Raw genomic sequence first — 18,954 nt, 5'->3', positions numbered from 1 at the left:
CTGGAAGAGAGTCGCCCCCGGGCGTGATCCACACAGAGCAGCGCAGCCAAAGACATGGCAGCCGGGCAGCGAGGACAAGGCTCCGCCCTCACGCCCTGTTGCATGCAGATGATGTGGGATACGGGCGGAGGGTGTGGCCACCATGGTGCTACTGGGCCCCCTGGGTGATCTGCGGTGGCCGATGGAGGTGGGTGGTCCTGTGGGCGGGATGGGGTGGGGTGGGTGCGGCGGCGGTTTTTGGGCACTCAATCTCTAAAAGGTTCGCCATCACTGGACTAGAAGCTCCAGCTGTAGAGCAGTGTCAGGAAAGCAAAATAATCAGTATTTCAGCTGCTTGATTAAGAAAACAAATAATAATAAAGAAAAGCCTTCTATTTTGGTTTAGACTTTTCTGACAAAAATATTGTGGGTTCCACAAGATCAGGCAGTTGTGAAGACAGGAAAAAAAAGACTAATTTGAGAGTCACTCCAACTGTTAGATGGGCAGCATATAAATTCAATAATTAAATAAATTTGAAACTTGAGACTGATAGAAACAGGGTTTGGGAACACCTCTCTGAATTACTGTAGGTTAAATCTCCAGGACACAATGAATTCTACCCTGGGGTAATAGAAATACTGGCCAAACTCTTAGGCATGATCTTTTAAAAATCCTGAAGGATATAATTGGAAGATACAAAATCTTTCCCCTCTCTTCACAGAAGGGAAAAGAAAAATTCAACAACTTATAGACCAATCTATCTGGCTTTGATACTTGGGAAAATTCTAGAGTGGGTTATAAAGCGATCCATCTATAAACACCTAAAAACAGTGCGATAATAACCAGAAGTCCACATGCATTTATCAAGAATAAATCTTGCAGTGTCACCTTATCTCACTTTTAAATTAAATAACTTCCTTAACAGATTGTAAGAGTACTATAGATATCATATAATTTGACTTCAGCAAAGCACTTAACAAAGTATCCCATGATATATAATTAGTAAGCTTAATGAAGTGTGACTGGCATGCCAATTAAGTGGATACATAGCTAACTCAAACATCCGCCTCAGTAAGATTTTGTTGGAAGAAAAGTCTTCATCGTGGTTCAGTCCAAGCTGGGAATAAACATGGCGACTGTTTTAGAAAGAAGTTTACAGTTTATTGAAGAGGAGAGCCAGACAGAAAGATGGCTCTGGCAGAAAAGAGAAAAAGGACTGAGCACATGTAGGGAGTGGGATTTTATACCATCTTGAGCCTTTTGTTTGGAGTTGTTTCCTGTTCCTGTTTGAGGCTATTTCCTGTGTCATGTATTTTGACCTGAGTCTGGGTGTGCCCTTTGGCATCTGTGGGTTAATCCTATTATGTCCTGTCTTAAAGTTTGAATGGGGTATGTAGATTTTAGGTGTCTTTGTCTTTTTAATCTTCTAGCTGGGGGCCTCCATCTGCATTTCTACAGAGCTGGTTTCTGCTTGGAGGAGGGAGACCTGGGGCTATTAAGAAAAACTGGGTATGCTTTTCTGACTCTTTAAGATCCTTTGAGGAAATATATTTTTCTGCCCTTTTAATATTTCTTTCTCTGGGGGGGTTGACTTCCCACAATTTAATCAGTGGTCTCTTCTCAAATTGGAGAAAAGTATCAAATGGGCTACCGCAAGAATCAATACTGAGTCCTCTGCTCTGCAGTAATTATAAATTGGGGTGAAGAGGTAGAAGACATGTTTATCAGATTCCCACAGAAGATACAAAGTTGGGGGGGCAGTTAAGATTCCAAAAATATTAAAACCTTGATGCTAATGTGGAAGAAATTGCCAGAAAGTAATCAAATTAAATTCAAGAGACGTAAATGCAAATCTCTTATAAGACTGGAGACTCCTTGATTAATAATGAAAAATATGGAAAAAGTTATTGGAATAATGGTTGATTGCAAATGATGAATACAAGCAGGAATGTACAGCCGCAAAACAAGGCAAGGAGAATTTTAGTCTGTACTAACCCAAGTATAATTCCCAAATCACAGGAAGCAACAATCCATTCTATTCTGCTCTGGATAGACTCTTCCACTAGTAATGCAAACCACCTACCGTTGCAGCGTTGAGATGGGTGGCTACATAAATTTAATAAATAAAGTTTAACAATGGAACTGGTTGCCCATTGGGGCGTTAGGTTCCCTTCCATGCATGTGTTGAGCCAGGCAGCCATTTATCTAAGATGTTTTAGCTGTGGTTCCTGCACTGAACAGGAAATTAGATGGAATGGACTAAAGCAGGCCTATGCAACATATGGATCACAGACTACCAAGCAACTTTGTGTGCTTCATTGGCATTTTTCAAAATTTCAATAAACTCACCACTGCCAAATGTCGCATTGCTAGAACGATCTGTCCTCACTATCCCAAAAAACATAGTGTTGAGCACATACAATGCATCACCAATACTCCACTCCAATGCTGCCTCAGGAATTCTAGTCACTGAACAACTGATCAACATGTACAGTATTCCATTGTGACTCACAATTCTTTTTATCATGGTAGCCTTTTTCCCTCTACAAATTGTGCAGGCCAGAACTAAAGGTTCCCTTTCAACTCTATTATTTATGGTTCCATATTGTAATTATGAACTTCTTTAAAGTAGTGCTATATATCTACAGCAAAAAGTATGGACAACTGTTACAATAGTAGGAGAGAGATACAGTAATGGAACTAAGGCCACACTTGGAATACTGCATCCAGTTTTGGTCACCACGATGTAAAAAAGATATTGAGACTCTAGAAAGAGTACAGAGAAGAGCAACAAAGATGATTAGGGGACTGGAGGCTAAAACATATAAGGAATGGTTGCTGGAATTGGCTATGTCTAGTTTAACGACGAGAAGGACGAGGGGGGACATGATAGCAGTGTTCCAATATCTCAGGGGCTGCCACAAAGAAGAGGGAGTCAAGCTATTTTCCAAAGTGCCTGAAGGCAGGACAAGAAGCAATGGATGGAAACTAACCAAAGAGAGAAGCAACCTAGAACTAAGGAGAAACTTCCTGACAGTTAGAACAATTAGCCAGTGGAACAACCTGCCTCCAGAAGCGGTGAATGCTCCAACACTGGAAGTTTTTAAGAAGAAACTGGACAGCCATTTGTCCGAAATGGTATAGGGTTACCTGCGTGAGCAGGGGGTTGGACTTGATGACCTCTAAGGTCCCTTCCAACTTTATTATTATTATTATTATTATTATTATTATTATTATTATTATTATTATTATTATTATTATTATTATTATTATTATTATTATTAATTTACCACTGGATCTTTGCAAGCCAGAGATAAGAAGTCCTATTTAATTCAGAGTTAAAAACTCTGCTTTTCCAATACAATATTTAAGGCTCTTTAAAAAAAGAATCAGATGAAATCAAATCAAATATTTAAGGCTCTTTAAAAAAAGAATCAGATGAAATCAAATGAAAATAACTGTTGAAATGTTTTAGATGTGAATCTGCTTATTTGAGAATGTGGGAAACAACTACCTCTATTTTGGTGTAATACGGGTTTTAGCATAAACATTTGAACATAGTATTATCACATGGTATGTAAGTCTTAGACTTTATGAATTTTACCATCATACAAGATTATATATGACTAAGTTTATAATTCTATGCAAGCAGACTTAACTGGGATTCATCAGAACGAACACACTGAAATGTACAGTTGAATAAATGCATAAAGAATTGCCTATACAGTACATGTAGAAGATGGAATATATTATTTTTGTAAATATTTCATTTACCCTCCCTAATGCCAATAAACATGGTGGCAGAGAATGTGAATAATTATGGAAAAGCTGAGGAAAATTGGGAGGCATAGATACTTGAAAACATTAACTCGGATCCATAGCTTTTGGTATGTCTATAGATGCTTTTTTACCTCAAAGGAAGCAGCAGCTTGGTACGCAAATCAGTTTCTGCCTTGGAATGGCTCCATCCATTGATAAGAATTAAGAAGCCCCTTGTCTGGCAACTGAATGTGGGGTGTAAATTCTTGCACCTGCAAGAGACTGTGATTTCAAGATGATTATCTGGGTATAACACTGGAATTTCATAATACCATCGCACTAGTTATAAACTGTCTTTTCAACAGAAAGAAATGCTGTATTGGCTCAATTCCCAGTCAATCCAATCCATACAGCCAGTGGTGGGATTCAGCCGGTTCGCACCACTTTGGCAGAACCGGTAGCTAATTTTTTGTTGCTCAGGCCCAGAATGGATTTCTGGAAGCGGCATCCATACAGAGAACCAGTTGTTCGCATATTTGAATCCCACCACTGCCTACAGCATAAACATAGAAGAGACCTTTTGTTATGAAAAGGCGGAAATTTCAGGCACCTTGCTGTAAATGCCAGAGAGTAAAGCTGTATTTCCAACATAATTTAATTCTAAATACGCTTCTCAGCACATAATTTATGGTCCAATTAAAAAAATACAGCCCGACAGGAAGCTGAACGATAATTCAAAGATTTTCTTAGATGATGTGTTTTGTATTGTACTGTGTTGTGGATCAGTCTCTGACCTGTTTGGATGTCCTGAACTGCAAGTGCCACAGGCCATGTTTGCTCCGAATGACAGAACTCTCAGCCAATGGACCAGTTTGAGGAAGGCTGAGGTGCACTCACATGCCTCTTTTTGCTATGTATAATTCCTTGAGATCCTGCTTCCTGCCCTATTCAGTGAAATAAGACATTGTATTAATCAAAAAAGTATCCAGCCTGTGATGTTCCCTAAGAGCCATTTCACCTCCATCGTGTTTCAATACAGACAATACCAAATTTTAAGGGCAGCATTCTATAAAGCAGGGGTCTCCAACCTTGGCAACTTTAAGACTTGTGGACTTCAGCCACAAGCTGGCTGAGGAATTCTGGGAGTTGAAGTCCCAGAAGTTGCCAAGGTTGGAGACCCCTGCTATAAAGGAAAGGGGGAAAAAATGGCACCGTGTATAAATCACCATAACTGATCTTTGCAAATCGCTGCTATTATGCATCAAGGCTTGCAATACTACTGGGTTTAGGATTCCAGCAATATCCTCTTTTTTAACATCAGTAAAAAAAAATGCTGCGTACCTACAACCAAAAGAGGACAGAGGATAACCCCCAAAGCCACCAGCCTCCTCAGGGGTAGTCAACCTTGGCTCTTTTATGACTCGTGGACTTCAATTCCCAGAATTCCTGAGCCAGCTTAGCTGGCTCAGGAATTCTGGGAGTTGAAGTCCACGAGTCATAAAAGAGCCAAGGTTGACTACCCCTGGGCTGAAAGAAGCATATTCTCCAACGCGCGGCTCAAGACAGGCAGAACCAGCGACGGGGCGGGACAACCCGTTGCTAGGGATTCCCAGCTCGAGCACCCGATTGGCTGCCAAATGCAAGCAACGGAAGACGGGCCTTGAAAGTAGGAGCGGGTGTCACTCTTTGGTCCCGGAAGTGTTTCCAGTGGGGGGACCTGAGACGCTACACCGGGTTTGAATGAATCGGGCTGATTCATCGCGGCCCGGCTGAGCGGAAGGTGCCGAGCGGGGCGACGTGAAGTGGGGTTTCGGCGATCACAAACGGCGAGAGGTAGGCCGCGTGCGAGGTACGCAGGCGCTCCGCGGGTGAGAGCGCGACCGGTAGGAGGAAAGGGAGCCGGTCCGTCTCGTGCGGGAGCGCGCGGGGGTTGGTTGTTTCCAGGCGGGGCAACGGCTGGCCCTTTTAGTCGGGTGGCCATTGGTTATTCCCCGCCTCCCCCCCCCCTTGTTCGGGAGTAAGACTTGCTGAGGAGACGGGTAGCTTCGAGTCTCCTTTTATGCCAAAAGCGAGAAAAGAGGAAGGAGGAGGAAACTTGACGGAGGCGAGGAGGAAATAAAAGTTCCGCCGGACGGAGCTCTGCCTCGAAAGGCGCCTTGTCTTGACCTGTGCCCTGCCTGCCTGCCTGCTTGTCTGCCTTTTTAGGTGGGGGGGGGGAGAGAGTAGGAGACACTTCGGTCCTGCGCGGCTACAAGCGCGACGCTGAGTCTTCCTCCCGAGGCGGCTGAAGAAGAAAAAAAAAAAAAAAGAGGCGCCCGGCATGAAACCAGGCTGAGGGCTCCCGTTGTGTATCCTCAACCACGATTAACGTTGTGGTTTCCAGTTTGGGAGAGTCTTCTGGTAAGGTTGGATCCCTTCGAAGACTGGAGTGGTGGGATTCTTCCCCCCCCCCCCCAAAAAAACCCGGCAGCTGCTCTGGTCTTGTAGCCGAAAAGGGCAATTTGGATTAGGGGGGGAGCGACCCTCCCGATGCTGAGCACCTCCGGGGCGCTGTCGCTTGGCCCACTCTGTGTGTTCCTCACACAGGAATGTTAGAAACCCGAAACAACGTTATGGGGGGCCCCCATGAAGGCCTAGGCAACCTTGGCTCTTTTATGACTCGTGGACTTCAACTCCCAGAATTCCTGAGCCAGCTTGGCTGGCTCAGGAATTCTGGGAGTTGAAGTCCACGAGTCATCAAAGAGCCAAGGTTGCCTACCCCTGGCCTAGGAGCTCCTGCTTGATCAGTGGCTGTAGCTGTGGCCAGGAAGGGCTTTTGCACAACTTCATCTGATGTGACAGTTGCACCTGTTCCTGGATCTGGAGGCCTAACAGTCTCGGAGCTTAGTCACTTCATAGCTTGACTACTGTAATGTACTGTACGTGGAGCTGCCCCTGAAGACCCCTTGAAAGCTGGAACTGGCCCAGAATACCCATGTAAAACTCCGACTTTGCAAGCCGCACTGGTAGCCAGTTTGTTTCCAGGTGCGATTCAGGGTGCCGGTCATTACCTATAAACAACACCTTGCGTAGGGCAGAGCCGATTTGATCCAGCAAGCTAAGTGCATTTTGGGTTCTTTCAATTAATGCCATCAGTTGGGGTCTTTTCTGCCTGGCACCTGCTCTTTGAAATTAGGTTCCACCACAAGGTCCAGATGGCCTCGCCCAGCCAGAATTTCGAGTGACCTTGCCTGGCTCTTCATCCAGGCTTTGGGGACGTGATTAAAGACCCCTTTAGGTGGTGTGGATTTTCTCCCCCATTCCTGTCCAGTTTGTAGCCTTTTATTCCTTGTTCTTGTTTATTATAATATTGGTTTATTCCTTGTTTACTTGTGAACCACTCAGAGTTGTTGGGAGTTGGGTGTTAATATAAATTTTAAAAATAATTTCTTTTGTAAATATTTTGAGGAAATCGTAGGCTGGCATAGAAGAAGACAAAGTTAACTCATATTTGTTTCCAGCTTCTACAGGTCCAGTATATAGATAGTCCTTGAGTTACGACAGGATTCAAATTTCTATCATTAAGTGATGCAGCCATAAAGCTCAGTGTCTTGTAACTATTGCTTAGCAGTGGCAATCCGGGCAGTCCCCATTGCTGTTGTTAACTGAATCCCATCAGTTGTTCGCTGAAGAACAACCCTGATCCAAACTCTTCCTGGCTTGGTCCTCCCAGACCCAAGCTTCGGTTCCCCAAGCCATCTTGGCTACCCTGCACCCTTCCTTGCAAAAGGTCCCCGAGCCACAGTGCAGTACAAACCCTAGGAAGCCCCAGTCGAACCCAGCACAAAATTGCCATTGCTCTGGGAAGCTCCAGCCCCCCAGGAAACCCCTGCTTTCAGGCCCTGCAGCACAAACACACAGCCACCCTGCACTCTGAGGCCCCGCCATCCTGCGGCCCACTGTCCCAGCTGACCTTTGCCCTCTTCTTGCTCCTGCTGCTTACAAGGCATGCCCATCATGATCCTTTGTGAAGCAACTGCTTGGCCACACAAGGCCTTCCTCACCTCTAATGAGGAAACTGCTGCTACTAGCCTCAGGAAGAAAGCCTTGCCCAGTCAGGGTTTCCCTCGTGAAGGCCAGACTGAGTATGCTTGGTCAGTAGCAGGAGCAAGAAGATGCCAAAAGTCAGCTGGGGATGACAAAGTGCAAGGTAGTAGGGACTGCAGAGTGCATGGCGCCAAAATTGCAGAGATGGGGGAAGAGATGGGCAAGTGGGAGTTGCAGCACCTCTGCTGTTGTAAGCTTGGGTGGATTGCCAAGGGCCTGAATTTTGATCATGTGACTTTGGGGATGCTGCAATGGCCATAATTTTAGGAACTGAGCATAAGTATCATTTGTTCAGTACTGCCATAACTTTGAACAAATGGTCTTAACACAGGAACTACCTGTAGTTCATTTAGCATATTTTAATAGATAATATTTTCACTAGTTATTTCTCAGAAGTTATTCTTGCCAAGAAAACTGTTGGATGCCTTTTGCTTTTGTTGCTGTGACAACAATATTTAACTCTATTATAATTTCTGTTAATTTTTCTGTACTTTTGCTGTAAAAAGTAGATGTGAATGCAAGAATGCAGATGCAGTTCTACAGATGTACAGATAGAACCGAAGGATTCAGAAATAAAGTACTTCCATTTACTATCTTTTTGCACATAATATCTTGCCCTGTATGCAAAGGTAATCTTTGGTTAACCGTTACTTCTTCAGTGACCATTCACAGTTCAGACTGCTCTGAACAAGTTGTACTTTATGACCGCTCCTCATAGTTTTGATTGTGCTATCACCCCTGTTGTCACATGATTGCAATCCAGGTGCTTGGTAACCAGCTTGCAATTATGATGATTACAATGTCCTGCAGTCACATGATCACCAGGTTCTCTGCCAGCTTCCCTCAATCAAAGTCAATAATTGCAGATGGCTCCTGTATGTCGCTTCCCTCCCACTACTTTTTCTCCCAAGGATCCGAACTATAGAGTATGGGATCCTAGGGATCTGGTATTCCATAGTGTGCACCTGTAGCAGCCACTCATTCTCACCCAGCATCAGCCATTACTTGCTGGCTGCGCTTGTGTTACGACACTGCAGTCACCCACCCACAAGCCTACTTGCAAGCTGCCCAGGACTTGAGACTTCCTGCCAGCTTCCCCATTGACTGTGCTTGTTGGAAGCCAGCTGAAAACCGTGAGGTGGTTCTCATTGATGATTTTTGCTTAAGGATGTCAATACAGACTGCTGGGATTGCTATTGCTAAGCAATGCAGTTGTTTGACATCATGCTTTACAACCACATTGTTTAGCAATGGAAACATAGGTTCCAATTGCTGTTGTTAAGTGAAGTCTACCTGTACTTTAAAACTTGTTTTGATATACATTCAATTATATATTGTATTTATCTTTCAGTTACTGTTGGAGTACGTTGTGTGAAGTTTGTCCCATCTCAGTGATTTAGGACAGGTAAAAAAAAGTAACTTTTCTATTACTCAGATTTACATAAAAATGCTTTGTGATTTCTATTTATATATCTGTATAAAGTTCCCTGATTTCAAAGTAGTAACTGAAGTGAATTACCTCAGTGTTTTTATTTGCATTTTCATAACAAGCATGTGTTTTACTTTGTTTCTGAACAAATAAGCAAAATGAGGGAATTAAAAAGTGGGGGAAGTAGAGCAAAATTTGAGTACCAAAATCTATCACTAGCTATCTGTTTCAGATAAATGGCTGACTGGGAAAAACAAATTTTAAAAAAATATGCTTGGAGGTAATTTGTGCTACAATCTTATGTATCTCTTAGAGTCTGACACAGGAATGCCTTCATAATAAGTATTAAAGATAATTGGGATATTTTGACTGGATGAAGAATGAAAACTAGAAATGTATAATGTAAAAAGCTTAAGGTAATTAGGAAGTCCTATTGTAGACAGTTCTTGGTGCTCAAATTCATCAGTTATTAATTTTTGACAATTCAACAGCATTATCTATGTCATGTAAAATATTAAATGTCATTCAGCATTTAAAAATGTGCAGGCATTCTAGATAGTTATGGAAACTTGATAATCATCCACTATTTAGAATAGATGGTGATCTACAGTTATCTTGGCTGTTGAGATGAATTGTAGAGTCATATATATCTACCCCAAATTTATCAATAATATTTATTATTAATGGGATTCAGTTAACATATTAAGTCAAAAACCAACAGTCAAAATGCACATTCATATATTTTATGTCTCTCATGAATCCATGCTTTGCTTAAGCCTAGTTTCCTGAGTGAACACATCTGTCTGGCTTCAAATAGAATAGCACATTAAGCTAGAATCTTTCACATTACAATATGCTAGGAGGTAATCCAGCAACTGAGAATTTATATATAATTGTGGCTTGAGTGCTATATCCATTCATATGTAGCAATTAAATAGAGGATAGAATGCTAACATTTAATGTTTCTTCTGGCAACTGTTCTTCCATGTTTGGAAACTCAGTTCTCAATAATTCACAAAAGAAATCTCTTATTGGTTTTAATATGTTGAGTTTAATTTATAAATTTGACCTTGATAAGAATGGTACTTGTCCAATTAGTTCAGCTTATATGGCAGGGATAGTTTGATTGAATTTTCCACCTATCAATACACTGTGTGCACAATTATTGGGCAAGTGAGTATTTTGACCATATCATTTTTATGCATATATTCCACCTCCAAGCTTAGTGGATATAAGCATATCAGGTGATGTGTATTTGTGTAATGAGGGAGGGCGTGGCCTAAGGAGAGCCACAGCCTATATTAAGGTGTGCATAATTATTAGGCAGCTTCTTTTTCTCAGGCAAAATGGGCCAAAAAAGAGATTTTACTGACTCTGAAAAGTCAAAAATGGTAAAAAGTCTTTCAGAGGGATGCAGCACTCTTGAAATTGCTAAGATTGAGGCGTGATCACAGAACCATCAAACATTTTATTGCAAATAGTCAACAAGGTCACAAGAAACGTGTTGAGAAAAAAGATACCAAAGATTTGAGAAGAATCAAACGTGAAACTACCAGGAACCATTATCCTCCAGTCATATTCCAGAACTGCAACCTACCTGGAATACCCAGGAATACAAAGGTGTTCAGTGCTCAGAGACATGGCCAAGGTAAAGAAGGCTGGAATCCGACCAGTACTGAACAAGACACATAAGTTGAAACAGCAAGATATCTGAAGACAGATTTTTCAAATGTTTTATGGACTGATGAGATGAGAGTGACTCTTGGTGGACCAGATGGATGGGCCTGTGGCTGGATCAGTAATGGGCACAGAGATCCACTTCGACTCAGACCCCAGCAAGGTGAAGGTGGAGGTGGGCTACTGGTGTGGACTGGTATTATTAAAGAAGAGCTAGTTGGACCTTTTCAGGTTGAAGATGGACTCAAAATCTACTCCCAAACCTACTGCCAGTTTTTAGAAGACACTTTCTTCAAGCGGTGGTACAAAAAAAACCCCTGCATTTTTCAAGAACAGCATGATTTTTATGCAGGACAATGCTCCATCGCATGCGTTGAAGTACTGTACCCCACTGCATGGCTAGCCGGTAAAGGCCTTAAAGATGAACAAATAATGACATGGCCCCCTTCCTCACCTGACCTAAACCCTATTGAGAACTTGTAGGCCCTTCTTAAATGGGAGATTTACAGTGAAGGAAAACAGTACACCTCTCTGAGCAGTGTCTGGTAGGCTGTCGTTGCTGCTGCACAATACGTAGATCGTCAACAGATCAAGAAACTGACAGACTCCATGAATGGAAGGCTTATGACTGTTATTGAAAAGGAGGGTGGCTATATTGGTCACTGATTTTTTTTTTTGTTGAAATGTCAGAAATGTTTATTTTGTACATTTTGAGTTGTTTGCTTATTCTCACTTTAACAGATGCAAATAAATGAGTGAGATGGGCAATTTTTCATTTTTCATTAAGTTGCATACTAGTTCTGCACACTAATAGTTGCCCAATAATTGCGCACACATAGATATTCTCCTAAGAAAGTCAAAACCTCACTTTTACTTTCTTAAATATTCAGGTTTGAGGTTTATTAACATTTTGGATTGACCAAGAGCACAGTAGTTGTTCAATAAGAAAATTAATCCTCCAAAATACAACTTGCCTAATAATTATGCCCACAGTGTACATAGGACAGCCTGAGTATCTTAAATAAACAACTCTAACACTATTTGCCAAATTGAAACCCCATCATAGGGCGACCAGCTGCTCTTCTGCAGGCAGAGGCATGGTGGAGCTACTTGTAGAGCTGCTAACAATACTGCCAGGAAGCTGTAGGTAGTTTCACTATGGCTTCCTCACAAGGCTACTAGTTCTGCCAACAGTGCTGCCAGGAAGTAGCTTTGCTTTATTTTATTATTTTATTTTATTTATGTGTGTGTCCATCGATCAATTGGCAAAACTGCTGGAATTGTGAGACCTTGATGTATCTCAGTGGCATATAGTTGTTTGCTGGGCTTACAGTTAAACAATTCCCTGAGGCTTAAATCCTGCAGGGCCTAAGATAGGAGCAGCTCCTATCTTAGGCCCTGGCACTCTTGCAGTACAGCTGAACCTCTGGGAGGAAGCAGGTCTTTTTATACAAAAGAGAACTGGCACCAAAAGACCTGTTTCCTACCCTTTCTCCCAAGCAGGAAAAGCAGGGAGAATGGCTTACAGTATTTGTTTCCAGTTCACTAATTTCACAGAGATTGGGGAAGTAATCACAGAAATCCCACTTACCCTATTTTTTTTGGGAGGGGGGTGTTTTTGTTTTTAGGAAAACTGGTACAAGTAGTCCTCAACTTACGACCCCAATTGAGCCCAAACTTTCTATTGCTAAGCAAGGCAGTTGTTAAGTGAATTTTGCCCCATTTTACAATTTTTTTTTAACAGTTGTTAAACAAATCACTGTATTTTTTAATGAATCATGTGGTCGTTAAATGAATCTGGCTTCCTCCATTGATTTTGCTTGTCAGAAGCCAATTGGAAAGCTTACAAATGGCGGTCACATGACCTCAAGACAGTGCAACTGTCATAAATACATGCCAGTTGCCAAGACCCAAATTTTAATCACATGACCATGGGGATGCTGCACGGTTGTAAGTGTGAAAAACGACCATGTCCCCTTTTTTCAGTGCTGTTGTAACTTCAAACGTCACTAAATGAATGGTTGTAAGATGAGGACTACCTGTACTGAAAAGATCCACTTTCCTTTCCTTCCCCCTTGTGATGTTCAAAGATTAGGAAGGGAGAGGGGGCTTTTTGGCATTGAGAGCCCTGATTCTTCTGCTGCTAAAAAGTTAATTCAGGGTGGAATGTCTGCAGTAGCCTCTGGTGACTGGTAAAACAAGAAATGCCCCCCACACTAAACTTACCTCATAACAATTTGCTGTAGACGGACCACTGAGCACAACTGAGGGATGGAAAAATAGCACTTTTGAAGAAGAAAAATAAAACTATGAATGGAGGTGGTCTTTGTGGCAAGGTAGAGGAGGAGGTGCTGAAGACAAAATCATGCCCTTATGTCTTTAACATATAAATAGTGGAGTTTCTTCTCTTTGTAGGGGGGAAAGGAAAAAGTGTGGATGAAAATTAAGTATTGTCTTTTTTTAATAGAAAATTCTTCTACTGTAAAAGTTTGCTTAGAGTTGAAATAGGATTTCAGTACATAAAATAAAGGTTTTTAAAAAGATATCTTGATTAATTGTTACTCTTTAGTAGGAGCTTCACTTTGCATCTAAACTTGGAGGCTCCACTAAGAACTGGAAAAACATTGTGGAAAAAAGCTGAAAACCAGGTGAGTACAGTGTAAAATTAAGTACATGAACTGGTTTCCTTAGATGTTTGTGGCAGTTCTATTTAAATTGCTAAAAAACAATGTCATTCTAGCATCAAGAATATTGAGATAGGCCATGGAACTATTTGTGTGCTCAGCTCATGCGTTATGATGAAAAATTAACTTTTATTGATTGATCTTTACCGAAATATTCACATTGTATTAATTGGATCCTTGATGATAATCTTGAGATAATTAACTTTAATTAAAAGTAATGAGAATTCTTTTGGATTGTGCCCTGTGGGCATGATTATAATTCTAGTTTTTTTTTTAATCTTTAGGAAAACCTTTAGTATTTTTAAGTTTGCATTTGCCTGGCTACAATTAGACATAATGTGGTAAGACCAAAGACATAGAGAGTAGAATGCAGATAGAGATAGATACTAACCAAGAACTTCAGGCCATCATGCTTACTGCATTAAAGTTCATGAAAAACATTTCTTGATTCATAGCAGCAGCTGCATCTTTTGCTTTGGAAGCTGCTCCTAGCTGTCTCTGCTTGCATGTGTATGCAGAGCAGCCTCTGTCCTATTGTTTCAGAAGCATCTCCTAAAGATTTTGGACAGCCCCCTTGAATATTGTTTTCAGTCTAGGTTACATGTGGGAACCAGGACCTACCAGATAAACTACAACTCCAAGCAATTCTCGCCAATAGGAATAGTGGTGAAGACTTGGGCTGTTTAAACAATTTGAGTGAAATGCTCCTTTAAATCATTTGCACACTCTTATTGAGGAATGCTAGATATTTTTATTCATCCAGAAGTCGGCACTTGGTGACATGCTAATAGTATTAAAAATGTTTCCAGTCATATTACCATGGTGCATGTTAAATATTTTACTATTAAAGCAATATAACAAACAACAATGAGATTCATTTTCTTTCCACAGTATTTCATATTTAATGATATATGCAACAACTATGTAGCCCTTAATATTTTAACTAAAGGCATTTAATGTTTACTTTATGGTGTTCTTTTGGTGTAATGAGTTCATTAAAAAAAGCTTTTGATGCTAATTCAGAAATCTAATCTGTTCAGTGTCTTTCACATGCAGTTTTGATGCTAACTGACAAGCTGTAAGTTAATTAGCACAGAACTTACTAATGAGGATGTTAAAAATCTTCACTTTTGAATTATTTTTATATTGATGTGTTCTGGATAAATTGGAGGAAATTAATCTGCTGGTGTTGAGTATTCTTTGGTTTGCTGTGCAGATGCTTTTTGGGGGTAGGTGGGATCAGAGGAGGAAATAAATGCATTTTGCAATAAAAAAAGGAGTTAAACAAAAAAAGCTTATCTTTTTAAAAACTGGGGATAACCCAAAATCAGTACGCTTAAAGTGCAGTTGTTAATTAGTATGGAAGACAGCTTCTTGAATTAATATGTGGTGTTAATTAACAGGAAGTCTGATGTTGTGTTGTAATTACGACCAATATTTTTGACATAATGAGTGACTGAAGGTGAATTTTATGGAGAACAGTTTGGTAAACACATTAGAACCTAGGTATGCTATCTGTTTGTTTCTTTAGGAAATATGGATCGACTTCTACGACTTGGAGGAGGAATGCCTGGTCTAGGACAGGTTAGTATCCAGATTGCCAGTAACCTTTTTTTTGAATTTAGATTACAAGTTTGAATCTTGTTCCTCTCTGGAAAAATAACCATTTGAGGAATTATCGAATTACAATTACAGAAATTTTATGTATAGTAAGTGCAGAAAAGTAAGCATATATTTTTGATAGATTATTTGTCTCATTGTAGAAGAGTAACTGCACGTTTGCTGTAACAAAACATTGCAGTGTCCTCTTTCACCTCAAAGTTTCACACTAACTTTAATTTTCCAAACAGAACTTATATTTGCTCACTTTTATCAAGAAGCAAGATCTTTTTATTTGTCATATATTATTATATATTCTGATCCATCTGGTACTGGAAAATTCACATGATTTTATAAACAAAATCTTCCACAATCAGTTAGCAGATGTTATTCTCAAACCTTTTGCGTGTACTCATGCTGCTGCGACAGGACTGTCACTTCGGCTCTATCACCTCAACGTGAGATCCCAGATCTGCTCCAAAGTGTCTTTCAGCTCTCTGGATCAGGTTTGCAAGAGATTAAAAATCCTCCCACAGGAAAAATATCAGCAATGGAACATAATCACACCATTGGATCCAGCTATGGAATACACCACCTTTTTCACTCTGTCATCCAGATTAATCTTTCTGGTCTCTCTGGAAATGACAATTTCAATCATGTTATTGACTTATCCATATTAACAGTAGTTGAGAAAGATGCCTGTGAATGTTCATACAACTGCTACCCACTGGTTTCAAACAGATAAATGAGAGCCATTTTAACAAATAGCAGTGTTGGCTTTATTAGTGCTAGACGGGTTACTTACTGTCATTTCTAAATTTATAATTCAGTCTTATAGTTTGCATATTATTTTAAAATACAATCTACAGCAAGTAAGAAAATTGTCAGAAAAAATTATCAGAACTATTCAGTCAACAAAGTAACCTAATGAATACTTTGGTGTATTTTTTAATGTATATGTAAAATGCCTCAACACAAGGGAATGTTCCGATATAACACTGAAAGGAAAGCAAATTATCTCTCTGTTGTGAAGACATTACAAAGTAAATGTGCCATCACATAGAAGGCTTGCTGTTTTGTAAATGCATAATATAATATATTTCTAATACTTAGAACTATCAGTGAACTTCTGAAGATCTTAATGCATGAACAAACTTTACAGATGAAGGTATTGTTTTGGCTACCAAATTGCTGAGGAGCTAGATGTAAAACTATTTTCCTTTTGACTTCATATTGTGAACTGCATTTATCTCTCTCCATAGTTTCAATTATATACTTGCTGCTTTAATATAATGTAACTTAGGATACAGACATTATTTTTCTCCCTGAAATGGAATATTTCATTGAATTTTTAGGACTAGGTTATTAGTTTAGGACAGGTATTGCTTTAGGTGATTGTGCAACTAATCCAAAGTATAGTGTATTGCCCAAAGCAGAGCTTTTGTTTTTAAAATTAACTTTATAGCAAGTATTTGCATTTTACACTTTCTTCCAGGTGCTTCTCAGTGAATACTGTTTAAAAATACTTTTTTAACACTATGCAATTGGAACACTTCTCATGAGCCTCATTCTTTAACACAGTAAGAGATTCATAATTATTGTAGTTTTTAGGACTAGGTTATTAGTTTAGGACAGGTATTGCTTTAGGTGATTGTGCAACTAATCCAAAGTATAGTGTATTGCCCAAAGCAGAGCTTTTGTTTTTAAAATTAACTTTATAGCAAGTATTTGCATTTTACACTTTCTTCCAGGTGCTTCTCAGTGAATACTGTTTAAAAATACTTTTTTAACACTATGCAATTGGAACACTTCTCATGAGCATTCTTTAACACAGTAAGAGATTCATAATTATTGTAGTTTTTCTTAGCCAGAAAATTAGGAAAAGAGACACATGCTGAATTTAATATATTTATTGTTACTTTGTTCTTGCAATGCAGCATGGTGTAATGATTAAGGTGCTAGACTAGGAGTGAGGAAACCCAAGTTCTTGCTTAGGCATGAAAGCCAGATGGGTAACCTTGGGCCAGTCAATTCCTCTCAGTCCTAATCAGCACACCACTCTGCAAAAGATCTTATTGTATCATGTATTGATAGCTTTCTTGTAAGAACAAGGTGACACAGATAATAAGTAGACTCTGCAATCATGCAAAACAAATACTAGGGGGGGGGGGGAAAGCCTCAACTTTGTTGTTTTTTGTCTCCTGTGGGGATCTATTTTGATAGTGCAGTTTTGTGATAAATAAATCAACATATTTTTAAAATAAGCAAGAAAATTGATAGCTATCAGCCTCCTTTGGTGTAATGACAGCATAATTAAAGTAATCTGTCATGACTGACACCTTTCTATAAGATGGATTGTCCAAGGTTTGAAGCTAGTCCAATTTGTCCAGGAAGGCAGGAATCTAGAGGTAACTTGCATCTAAACACGGAAGACATACTGGTTGCCTGGAGCCTCTGATCCAAATGGGTACTGTATTGCCATTCCACTTATTACAAAGCATTAAATCTTTTCAACAAAAGTAAAGAATTTGTTGACTGTTTCCCTTCATGCTGTGTCTCATGCTGTTCTAGAGGTTCTCAAACATTTGAGGCCAGATTTAGGGGTTTACAGACAATAGGAGAAATTGTCTCTTCCAGCTTCTGTTAGAGGCATCCACTAAATCAAGTCTTTCCATGAGCATAAACACCTTAGGGGTGCAATCTGCAGTATTTTCTTACATAGAAAAAAATTTATTAATGTATGGAAGTTTCTGAAATGCAATTGAACAACTGTAGAAATTAGTATTTGATAATCTGGGAGAAAAATCCTGCTTACAGAGGTATGGGAGAAAAATCCTGCTTACAGAGGTACTGAAGGTATTTTTTAGACTAAAACCTAATAGAAGACATTTGGAAAATCACAAAATTCCGATGCATTTCTGCTTGGTAATGCCCTATCAGCAAAATACAGAGATGAGATGATAGAAGGTGTTGAAGCCACAGAAATCTGGGGGGGGGAGTGATTATACAATATTGGAATTCAACATTATGTAAGCACAAGCAACAGAACACAGTCAAACTAGAATCTTGGACTTTAAGAGAGCTAATTTCAATAAACTTAGAGCTTGGGAAGGATTCCATGGATGAGAATCCTCAAGGGGAAAACAACTCAAGAAGCTTGGGAAATTTTGAAAAGTGATATTATAAAAGCCCAGTCTAGCACAATACCGATGAATAAGAAAAATAACAACTCTCAAAAGAAACCAGCATGGCTGCATAAATAACTTTCTGATAAATTGAAAGACAAAATGGACAAGTATAAAAAGTGGAAAGGGGGGCACATAACTAAGGCAGAATATCAACAAATAGCCCGAGCCTGCAAAGATGAAGTGAGGAAAGCTAAGGCTCAAAATGAACTAAGGCTTGCGATAGAAATCAAAAATAACAAAAAAAAGCTTCTTTCAACATGTAAAAAAGAAAAAAAAAGGGAGAAAAGGTGACAAGCAAGAAGGTGACAGGGAGAAAGCAGAACTACTCAACTCGTTTTTTACATCCGTCTTTACACAAAGGGAAAAAACAGCCCAACCTATCAAAAACAGTACTGTAAAAAACAGATTAGAAACACAAGGTAGGCAAGAAAACGGTAAGTAAGCACCTGTCCACTCTAGATGAGTTCAAATCACCAGGATCAGATGGATTACACCCCAAGGTTCTGAAGGAACTGGCAGCTGTGATCTCAGAACCACTGAACTATATCTTTT

The 18,954-nt window shown here is 39.9% G+C and overlaps 1 protein-coding gene across 3 annotated transcripts in view; it reads left to right on the top strand.

Annotated features, from left to right (window-relative positions):
• The first annotated feature begins 5,440 nt into the window (after positions 1-5,440).
• Positions 5,441-18,954, top strand: part of PSMD14 (proteasome 26S subunit, non-ATPase 14) — a 53,639-nt gene continuing 40,125 nt past the window's right edge. Inside the window, exons 1-4 of one of the 3 annotated variants that reach the window (XM_015819039.1) lie at positions 5,441-5,572; positions 9,177-9,230; positions 13,504-13,579; positions 15,147-15,199. In XM_015819039.1, coding sequence (XP_015674525.1) covers positions 15,152-15,199 — 48 coding nt within the window. In that variant the 5' untranslated portion in view covers positions 5,441-5,572; positions 9,177-9,230; positions 13,504-13,579; positions 15,147-15,151. Of the gene's footprint in view, positions 5,589-9,176; positions 9,231-13,500; positions 13,580-15,146; positions 15,200-18,954 lie in introns of all 3 variants that reach the window. The other 2 variants (XM_015819023.1, XM_015819031.1) reach the window with 2 other exon arrangements.

The sequence above is a fragment of the Protobothrops mucrosquamatus genome, unplaced genomic scaffold (genome assembly GCF_001527695.2).
Source record: "Protobothrops mucrosquamatus isolate PMUCROS unplaced genomic scaffold, P.Mucros_1.0 scaffold_145, whole genome shotgun sequence".
NCBI classification, from domain to species: Eukaryota; Metazoa; Chordata; class Lepidosauria; order Squamata; family Viperidae; genus Protobothrops; species Protobothrops mucrosquamatus.
This window is presented reverse-complemented; position numbering and strand designations above follow the sequence as displayed.